The sequence below is a fragment of the Platichthys flesus genome, chromosome 13 (assembly GCF_949316205.1).
Source record: "Platichthys flesus chromosome 13, fPlaFle2.1, whole genome shotgun sequence".
Taxonomy (NCBI): domain Eukaryota; kingdom Metazoa; phylum Chordata; class Actinopteri; order Pleuronectiformes; family Pleuronectidae; genus Platichthys; species Platichthys flesus.
In genome coordinates, this window is record NC_084957.1 from 23,474,929 (window position 1) to 23,485,406 (window position 10,478).

Consider the following 10,478-nt stretch of genomic DNA (forward strand, 5'->3'; position numbering starts at 1 on the left):
ACGACTTAATTCGATCAGATCGTGTAGGAAGCGGCTGTGTGTTTGGCCGCCGAGCAGGTTAGCGTGACACGGTGAGGGTCTCGGTCACTCGCACTGTGGATGTTTATTAGAGCTGGATGGATGACCATTACACGGATGGGACCGCAGGGGCACCGGCATCAGGAACGTCCAGTGAATGGAGGACGGACTATTATGACAGTGCGTTTAACCTCCACACTGCGCATATCGTGGTGTTCGTGCTCGTTTAGTGGCTGCACAATATTTTGTTCAGTCTGAGGAACTTTCAGAAAGATTCGTAGTTCATCTCCTGTAGGAAATTATACCCCAACTTACTTTTGCTCCACAGTCGGTTTCAATGTAAAAGTAAATTAAGTTTCTGTGATGTATTCATAGTTATTAGTTTTATATAGGTATTTTTTGTATTTTGCCCATTTAAAACATCCCTAAACATGCGTAAAGCCTACAAGTCCTAAAGTGTGTTTCTTGAGGTGAGTTTTATGAAATTGCGTCAACCACAGTTCAGTTCCATGTTATGCTCCAGAGGTTTGCGGTGTCCTGAAATGATGTAGTGAAAATGGTGTATGACGGAGCAGCTCGAGTTTCTTTATTTTTAAACCTTTTCCTTCCTGCCACTGAGAGGCTGAGACAACTCAGTCAACCCGGCCCGAGATCAGGCCGAAGAAACACTCGCACACAGTACTTCACTCACAGGGAAGACTTACAGTTGTTTTTATGTTACTAACATCCTCTTGCTGACGTAAAACCTTGATGCTAACGTAAAACCTTGATGAATCAAATTCAATTAAACCGTTGAAAGTATACAGCAGAAATTTGAACGATATTCAGAACAGCCGATTTTCCCCAAAAAATCCGTTATTTTATTAAGGCTTAATGAAATCTATACATTTGTTTTAAATCTTTTTCTTCTACTTTTTATCAGCTGGTGCACATTTCCATTTAAAACAGTTTTGATTATTGCTTTATTTGAGCCGTTTAACTCACTAAACTGCTCGTTTATTTAAGGCCACTTGCTGGAGGACATCAGCGGATAACTCTGGGCCGCACAGGCCGAGGAGGAGCATGTATATTCAGCAGCGCTGCGGCTCGGACTCCGCTGCTGCACCACGCACGGATCATCCTCCTCGGCCTCTCTAACGGAGGGTCCGTGATGGACGGTGTGGCTGAGCTCTTACTGGCTGCGATTTTACTCTAAAAAGTAGGTTCGATCCCTCATCATAGATAAATGTCGAGCGTACCTCGCCTATTAACGGTCTACATGTTGAGGTGTTTTGAATCGTTCGATCAAATTGTTACCGTGCTGTAAACACAGGATTGAGGCGGGTTTAAGTTGATCCTTCACATGCACGAAACACCAGAGGCTGGAGCTGCTAACTCACACTGCTTTGTTAATGTAGACTTTTTAGATTTAACTAGACGATGAGCTGTTTCTGCATGAGAGGACGTGTATATGTATTAGAGTACAAACCCACCATCGATAGCATTCAAATCTGTTCCTGTACAGCTCAAACTTTAAGTCTAATATAATTTCAGTTTACTCCCCACTTCTCCTTAACTAGTGTATTGTAGTTAAACCCATAGTGAAGAATAATCAGTGAATTAAGAACATCACACACACAACATAGGCCTTCAATGGATTTACTCAACTGTTCAGTCCCTTAACACATGGGGGAAATTACATGATAAATTCAAAATCCCTCATTACATAGTCTTATACCCACCTGAGGTCAGCCTCAGTCACAACCTCACACACAGTCATTCACTCACACACTCACACTAAGCTCAAACCTCATCTTACCTGAACTTGTCCATCCAGTACGAATCAAGACTTACCATGTGAGGCGCATTGCCACGTTCATTTACTACAACAGAGTTCAGGGACAGAACATCGAGTCTATAGTTGGGAGTTTTCGTGCATTTCACTGATTTCCCACTGAGTCTGATTAAACAAAGCTCAAGTATTTACCATGACTAACGTTACCTTTTGTAATTGGGGATCAATTTCTTAACACACTCTTTACTTGAGGGGGTTGGGAGCGAACACATCACAGCAAGGCTAAAAACATTACATCATACAGGAGGCATCCCCTCTCCTCCGTTATCCACAAGCCCACTTATCATAGACGGGACACATATCCTGCTGAAGGTTTGTGGTTCAGTCATGGGCAGCTTGGTAGTCAAGGCTGAGTTTACTTGCAATGCAGCAACTTCAAATCTAACATAAGCTTTACATATCCTCTCTGGACATGCTGCCATGTTAATGTTTTAGTGACAAATAATATTAGCGGTATATCAGTTAAAGAAACTGTGGATTTCTATGGTGATCAGATCACATATACACAGGAAGTAAGGTGGAAGAAACAAACCTGTCAGCTGGATGGGAAGTTAACTTTGAAAGGCTGTGCTGTGATTTGTCACCATTATGTCAACCACTTCAGCTTTAAAAAAAAAAAAAGGAAAACAACCCGTCCACTCCCAGGCTGCCCATGAGCTTTTACAGTTAGCGGACCTACACAAACTAGACATCTTCTATATCAGGGACTGGCATTATGTTGTAGTTTGCTGACATGTAAGAAGAGTACAGGTGCACAGTTGTTCACCATTACACCAAAATTAAGACTTGCAGGGCAAGGGATGTGTTATAGCATTCTACATCAAAAGTTCAAGTTCCCTAAATATGAAAATAAACTGAAAAAAAAAGAAGCAAACAAGTCCTCTGTGCCATAGGGATGATAGGGGTGGAGGGAGCACTCCTCTTCAGGGCCAGAGAGGGACAAGGGCCTCAATTGGGACAAGCAAGTTAACACAATGGTCTGTTTGAACCCCTTTCCTCGGCCTTCCTTCAGCACTTCCAAAACGAAGCAAGCGTTCAACAGAGGAGGATTGGGGTCAAATGATGAAGGAGAGCTGGATGGGAATGAAGGCAGGGCATGACATGTGGACAGCGGGGGAGCAGTTTTATTCAGTGGCCTTGAGGGAGAAGGAGAGCTTGGGCCTGGACTTGCCCTTGCCGAGGATTATTTTCTGCTCCTCTTTCTGCTGCTTCTGACGGTCCTGCTCCAGCTTCATACGCTCCTCGTGAATCTTTCTCTGTTCCTCTACAATACGCAACTGCTCCTCAGCCTGTCAAAAAACATACAAAGCAAACACAGCATAAAAACAAGGTCGAGTAGGAGAGAAAGAATGACATTCAAACAAATGTCCACCAACTGCTGGCAGTATTACAGTCTGTTTCTATTCCTGCATGTGAAGCTGTTTTCTACAGTTTCAGTTTGTCCAAATCAAGATAGCAAAAAACACTGTTAGTAGTTAATGGCATACATACAAACCTTTCATCAAACCATGGCTAATTACCATCAATTTAAAGCCACTAAACGGAAGACCTCCTTTGTCTAAAAGATTTGTATTGAAAGATACAAACCTGACCTTAAAAGTGAATAAATCAGACATGGAGGTTCTGTTTTTCTTACTACACCAACTGTAGATTTGTTTAAATAACGAATGGCATCAGGAATCACTGAATGTGATTGGGATAATTTGGTCAAACAGTTAGTGTGTCATTCAGTGTGTGATCTAAACAGCATAAAAAATGAAAAATCTAAAAAAAAGGAAGAAAACTAAAACAGCAGCTTTGCTAGTCACAGAGCAGGGCGTACCAGTTTGGCCTGAGCATCGGCGATCTTGCGGTTATTCTCTTCCAGGATTTTTTCCAGCTCCTCCCGCTTAGATTTTTCTTCTTCCTAGATGGATGACACGGTGCCATGTTAGCGCATGAAAAGATTACAGCCACTTTCTGTACATACATACACACTTGCCCTCTAATTGTGTGTGTCTCTCTCTCTCTCTGTCTCACAACCACACACGCACGCACACCTCAATATATATACACCATAGAGAAGTTAGTTTAGCCTCTCGCACACGATGCCTGTCTGGTTGTAAAATAAATAGACGAGGCAAAAAAAACATGAACAATGAACCTTCTATCCCTTACCTCTACTGTTAAAACCTTCCTAAAAATATACAATCCAAGCCCCACCTAGGGCACTCATTTGATTACTGTGAAAGACATTCAAATTTAAAAACAAGAATTCAAACTGGGGGAAACCCACTCATTCATTAACAGAAACAGATATCATTGACACACAATACGATCTAGAGGAAAGAACAATTGCTGTTTTTTAACATTATATGCAAGAACAAAGGATACAAATAAGGAGGGAATAGTTTTGGCTCACCAATGCACGTATACCTACGCATTTTCCTTGCCTGTGTACCTACACAACTGGTGAAACCATTCGGCATTAAACGGTTGAATATTTACTGTCGTCCGGACTGTGTGGCCCCTGCAGAGACAGAGAAGCGCTCCTGGGGTGGGAGGGAGGGTAAGTAGGTAGGGGGGGGTTCTGCCATACCGCGCCCTCGGCATTCCTCTTTATTACTCTGATCTCTGTACTGCTTAACTTGTGCCTGCAGCATTCTTTTTCTGATTTACCTTCTTTTTTTTTTTAACAGTGGTTCAGTCCCCACCAAGGCAATAGAAGAGTGATTCAGAGTAGAGTACAAAGAGGTGTCTGTGTGTGTTTGAGGAGGACCGGACCACGGTACACTTACAGTACAGGACACAAGTCACAGATGAGCTGAAAGGCTGCAGGCCAACTCAGGTGCTAGTTAGGAAGGTGGTGAGTTGTGTTTCCAAAATAAAACAACACAAATGTATTTACAAAAAACAATAACAAACTTAACAGCAGCCCTATAGGAGAAGCAAGTCATGAGTAGAAAAAAAAACACAGTACATTGTTTTTTTGGGGAGAAAAGGCTCTTTATCTGAAGAAAATTTGTATATTAGGAGATAAAGGTTAGACCAGAGAAAGATCAACTTCTCAGAGGAAAGAGGAAAATGTAGTGGTCCATCATTATGTTTTTCAGGGCTGAAGATTCTCAAAATAAGGAGTGGTAAAGAGAAGGTAAGGGAGTAATAAAAAAAGTGTAAACCTGTAAATTGTCTTTGAATTAAACAAACATTTCTACACAACAAGGTTAACTTCAACGTGAGAGTTACAGAGAAGGAAAATGTCTAGAGCAAAGACAAAACGGATGCCTATTTGATTTCACTCTTAATTTACTGTTGATCCATTAAAGCTTTAAGTCTGACTTTGACCTTTCAGTAATAGAAAAGCTTTGCTAAAAGGTACCGATCACGTCAATAAAGCGTATCCAGGATGGAGGGTGGGAGATTTGTAGAGAAGATCGAGTAGTGGCAATGCAAAAGATCGGATAGGGGTCAATTAGTCCAAGTCGGAAAGATGGCAAACCCAGACTACATTTCCCCCCCCCAATAGTCCTGAGCCACTGGCTGCTCCGTATGCAAGTCGGGGTCACTAGGATTTAGCTGTCACCCTCATTTATAATACATTATTACTGTTGTATAAACAAACCCCTTTTTCTTAATGGCGCCTGGTGAGGAGGGGCACAGGGTTTGTCAGACAGATGTCTTCATTTACTGTTCAAAAAGGGGAAAAAAGAAGGAAAGGAGCTCATATTAATGTTAAAAAAGCCTAGGAGGGTTCTTTCAACTACTTTACTATGAAGACCAAAAAGGATTGGCCTGCTTTCTACTACCTGAACTGCCGGCTAACACTGTGAATCAGAAACAAGATTATGTTGCATTTTATTGTTTTTAAAAATTCAATTTTTAGGCAATTCATTAATTTTATTAATATATAAAAATGGCCAGTGATGATAAAATTCAAGTCTCTACAAAATAATTGCTCTTATCAGCACAGATGTTTCAAGGTATGAAAGTAAGAGATCAAACCAAATTAGAGAAGGAGTGGATTTTGTAACCCAGCCATAGCAAACTCACAGGCAGACAAGGAAATCTTGAGTCGCCACATTTAACGGAGATAATACTCGCATACCCTCATTAAGTATGAAGCATGTGAAAGCCAAAAATCCAGTACTTCCAGCTTCCCCATGCAAAAGCTTGAGAGCCTGTTCCCCATTGAGTAACAGATGTTCCTGCACAAAGGTTTTGATTTCACAAATGAGAAAGTTAGTTAGACTGATAACTGATATTAAGTAGGGCTGGTGCATAGATCAGCTTGTACAACCAAAACCCAAAAGAACATCCCAACTTCTGAAAGAACTTGATTTTAAGACTAAACTTCCACCTACTGAATATATTATATTATATTAAGTATATTGTGTGAAAATTATGGATAATTCATTTGAACCAAGTCAGGCGTCCAGGCTCTGCGAGTACCCTCCCTGCAATGAATATTTTTACCGTGGCTGGATTACGTTTAGAAAAGGGGAGAGGGGGTTCCTCAATCCCCACCATCCTTGCATGTCCCTTAGAAAGTCAGAGAAAGTGACTGGGAGGGACATCGGGACAGGGAGGTAAGGGGTTGCACAGATATGGAAGGAAGGGAGGGGCTGCATTCCAAACGACCGAGCGTTACCTCTCTAGCTTTCTGCGCTGACAACTCTGCCTGCCGCTGCTTTTCCAGTTCCTCTAGAAGCTGCCGCTCCATGATGCGCTTTGCTTCCTCAACACGTCGAAGAACCTCCCCTTCGATTTCGTCCTTCCTCTTCTCCAGCTCCTCCTCAACCCGCTTGGCCACCAGCTCCTCCACTCGCCGTGCCGTTTCCTCTTCAATCAGCTTCTCCTCTATCTCCAGCTGCCGACTGGAGTACAGATCAAGAGACAGAAAATGAGAGGAGGAAGAGCAAAAACACAGTGGGATTGTTTAAAGGAAATTTAGGCTTGAAACCTATCAGCCTGATTGGGCCTTACACTAGAGACACAAATATTAAAAAAAATTGTCACAGCAGGGCCGACCACAGGGCCATAATGTTGCTGGTTATTATGGTTACTCCCGCTTTGATTGCAACACTCACCATTAGGTCCTGCGTACAAACGTCACCATCAAAATGCTTGTTTAAATATGTATGATCATACAGACAACTGAACAGGAAGAGGCATTAATTAAACTTCCCCTATGTAAATCTTGCAAGATCTCAAAAGTGACATTAAAAAATTGGGCTTAAAACTAAATAAAATAAAAACGATTCTGCCACTCTTCATTGTTATTGTATTATAGGATTGTCATCATTAAATAAATGGATTTATTTATTTAAAAAAAAAAAAATACTTTGACCTGCTGCTCCAGAAACTAAAATGTACACAAGGATTTCTCCTCTCGCTGTGAACTGCTCAGATGGACCTTTTCAGCCAACGTTGGTGGATATAAGGCTGTTACATCAGTTCTATCTTCTAAACCATTGTTTCATGTTTCAGTTTCGCCCACAAACAAGCTCTGCACACAAACAAAATGTGATTCACAAGATGCAGGACTTCATAGTTGAATATCGTAGTTTTTTAAATTCTTACGGTTATGAAACCGTGATTATGGTAAAATCGGTTAATCCTGACATCCCTTGTTACTGCAAGGCGTTTTAAATGGTTAAAAGATTTTAATATTGCTGCCTTTTTATGACCTACAACAGCAAATTAGATAATCAGGGATAAATGAATGAAAGAGGGATTCTGAGAAGAGCAGAGGACGACATGTGTGCCTTTACGTGAAAAAAGGGCCTGTACTTCGAGACAGGATTTGCAGTTATCGGGGTAACTTCAAGTTTAGTTCAGGGATTCGGGTAATACAAACCTCTTTCACTTGGCATGGGGTGGTAACTTATGCTAGACAGCTAACCTGCTAGTTAGAGATAAAGATGAACCAGTATAAAATCTCCACCCACTGACCAATCAATTAATTTGAAACATGACATCACTGTTCTAAGAGGATCCTGGGGAGCATCTTTATGAAAGATACAGATTCTCATCGGATCAGATGGACACCCGTCATCCACCATACCTACTTAGAGTGTTGTTAAATTGACCCCCACTAGCACAAACTGCACTATGAACAGGAAAGACAGATTTGGGTGGTGTGTTCAAACTGCTACTGACAACTGTTTACACACAACCTACCTTCCCTGGTTTAAATTGCATTCAGTCAGGCAATTGGAAACCAGAGATCTTACACAACCCAGGACAATGTCCTTCCTTCTCTGCCTGGGTAAGTGGCCCTGTGGCTAATACACATGAATGAATAAAAAGAGCCACGCAGAAGGCAAGGTGTCGGGACAGGGGCTTAACTCTCAGTTGTCTTTATGCCTCTGGCTACCACACACACCTCCACAATAGCAGCTTTGCTGACCAACAATAACCAGACAATGATTGTTCCGTGTGGCAAACACTGAATGGTTTTTCAATGCAGACTACAGTTTTATAATTTTATCAGTACATCCTTAAGCAGCTAATCCACTCTGGAATACACATTCAAACAATTATTTACATTGGGGTAGAACGTTGCTTCAAGGCTATATGACCAACTTGCATACTAGAAGCATCCTTTACAGCATGGCAACAGCATGTAAACCTTTTCAGTTTGTCATCAAATATTTGTACTCAATACCTCAGAGTATCAAAAATATATTCTAATAAGACTTGCTGCGACAACACCATAAAAGCTCAATATCTAATAGTGAGAGCTATAACTGATACATTAGAACATAATATTGAAAACTGATTATTGTTGTTGAACAAAATCAATAACATGAAACTCCAATAAAAACCTAATTTAAAAGAATTGAAGCAGTATAAAACTAGGTTCATTTGGAGATACAATACAAGTTCACCAAATCTACACAAACTGTGGATGTTATGACTCAATAGTAAAACGAATTTAGTTTAGCTTGCATTGGTCAGTAGCAGAAATACAACTGGGGGGTAGGATCTAAGTCAAGAGGGGAGCTGGCCCCAGTGGCTGCGTGTTCAGTAAAGCATAATATTCTCCCTTGTAGTCATGGCTCTGTGGAGACGAGCTGATGTTAGCATGCTCTGGCGGCTAGCTTGTTAGCATTGACTTAGCTAAGAGCTAACGTTGTCTGTACAACTGAACACAGCCGTGCTAGCATTTAGCTTAGCACATATTGCAGTTCCCTGCGGGTAGGGTTATATATCGTTAAAAATGCTTACATCTTCCTTTGTCTTTCCATTTCGGTCTTTCTTTCTTCCTCTTCCTTCCTCTGCTTCTCGTCCAGGGCATTTCTCTTGCTCAGTGTCCGGCCGAAGATGTCGAGGCGCTCCGGCGGCGAGGCTACTCTTTCTCTGCGGGACGAAGTTGTGGTGGATCGAGACCTTGAACGAGACTCTCTGCGCCGGTTCCTTTTAGATTCTCGTGACTTGGAGCGTTTCTTCGTCCTCTCCTTGTCTCTGGACCGAGACCGGCTCCGTTTCTTGCTGTGCTTGCTGCTTTTGGAGTGTTTGGACCGGGACGAACTGCGGCTCCGGGAGCGGCCCATGTTGTCCACCTCCACAAGTCGAGCGCTCTCAAACTGCTGTGTCCGAGCGGCTGTGCACAATATCTACAAGTCCGTCAAACCTGCTTCTTCTTGAAGGTGTTATGTATAATATCTGACCAATCGACGTGCTTTAGCAGATCTATTTGGGTTAAATTATTACTTGGAAATGGTTATTGTTTTGTCCTGATAACTTGCTATGTAAAGAAAGATGGCGGAATGTCGACTTTAAAGTTTCCCAACAGGCACCGCGGCTGTCGGTATTTTCCGTCGGTCTTCGGCTGCAGTCGGTCTCGTCCCGAAGCCATCAGTGGGCAGCGTTGGCTATGGTTAGGAGATGTCCTATAATCATCGAATTCTTAACTATTCTATATCATTTTTTTTTACTATATATTTGACATTTGACATAAATTTTTCACCATTTGGTGACAAATACAAAATAAAATGTGCTCAGCATCCCCGAAAAATCATGAATGAAAGTCCGCTCCGATGCAGTAGATGGCGGTATATCCGCTGTAGTCCTAAAGTCACAGAAGAAGAAGCGTCGTACCTCAGCGTGACTTTACCATAAAGAGTGTCCCACCGTTTCTAGTACTGCCTGATAATCATTACTATTTCTATAGGGCCTCCCCACTGTCAGTGCTCAAGCCTTAATTATGGATCTGAACTTCATAGAATAAAATCTAAGCCATGTCTTGCTTGTCTGTGAAACTTTCAGTCAATCAGTTGTGTTGTAAGCTGAGAAAACATCTGACTGTCTCACTATAGCTTTCTTGTCCTACAATGTTTCAGGTTCATACTGTGTCTAGTCCAGCATGCATCACATCGCATCTGCACTCCACAGACCCACATGGGGTCAAATGCACCCAGTATCAGGTATAGATAGAAGCAACCCACATGATGATGAGTCTTTAGTAAGATTAACACATTCACAAATTCATACAGTTTTTTTTCTATGTGGGGTCTAGTATCTTGCCCAAAGATAATTCAGCATGGGGAGGATCGCTCTACCCCTCAGCCACAGCTGCCCCAGAGAACCAAAACGCAGATCAGATCATTGAGATCAAATGTAAACAAGATGAACAGTAGGAAAG

At 41.8% G+C, this 10,478-nt stretch overlaps 1 protein-coding gene across 1 annotated transcript; it reads right to left on the bottom strand.

The window, feature by feature from the left end:
* Nucleotides 1–1,642: 1,642 nt before the first annotated feature.
* On the bottom strand, nucleotides 1,643–9,612 carry LOC133966965 (arginine and glutamate-rich protein 1-B). The gene is made up of 4 exons (XM_062402103.1): nucleotides 9,062–9,612; nucleotides 6,480–6,705; nucleotides 3,675–3,758; nucleotides 1,643–3,141 (listed from the first exon to the last, which is right to left on the bottom strand). Exons 1-4 carry the CDS (start codon nucleotides 9,385–9,387, stop codon nucleotides 2,977–2,979), a joined length of 801 nt encoding a protein of 266 aa, XP_062258087.1. The 5' UTR covers nucleotides 9,388–9,612; the 3' UTR covers nucleotides 1,643–2,976.
* Between the last annotated feature and the right edge of the window lie 866 nt (nucleotides 9,613–10,478).

Bases quoted from the DNA above. Each gene is read 5' to 3' on its own strand.
- LOC133966965 (XM_062402103.1), bottom strand. From the start codon at position 9,387: ATGGGCCGCTCCCGGAGCCGCAGTTCGTCCCGGTCCAAACACTCCAAA. The intron at 6,706-9,061 runs GTAAGCATTTTT...TCTGTACTCCAG, and splicing joins ATGGAAAGACAAAGGAAGAT to TCGGCAGCTGGAGATAGAGG. The intron at 3,759-6,479 runs GTAACGCTCGGT...TCATCCATCTAG, and splicing joins CAGCGCAGAAAGCTAGAGAG to GAAGAAGAAAAATCTAAGCG.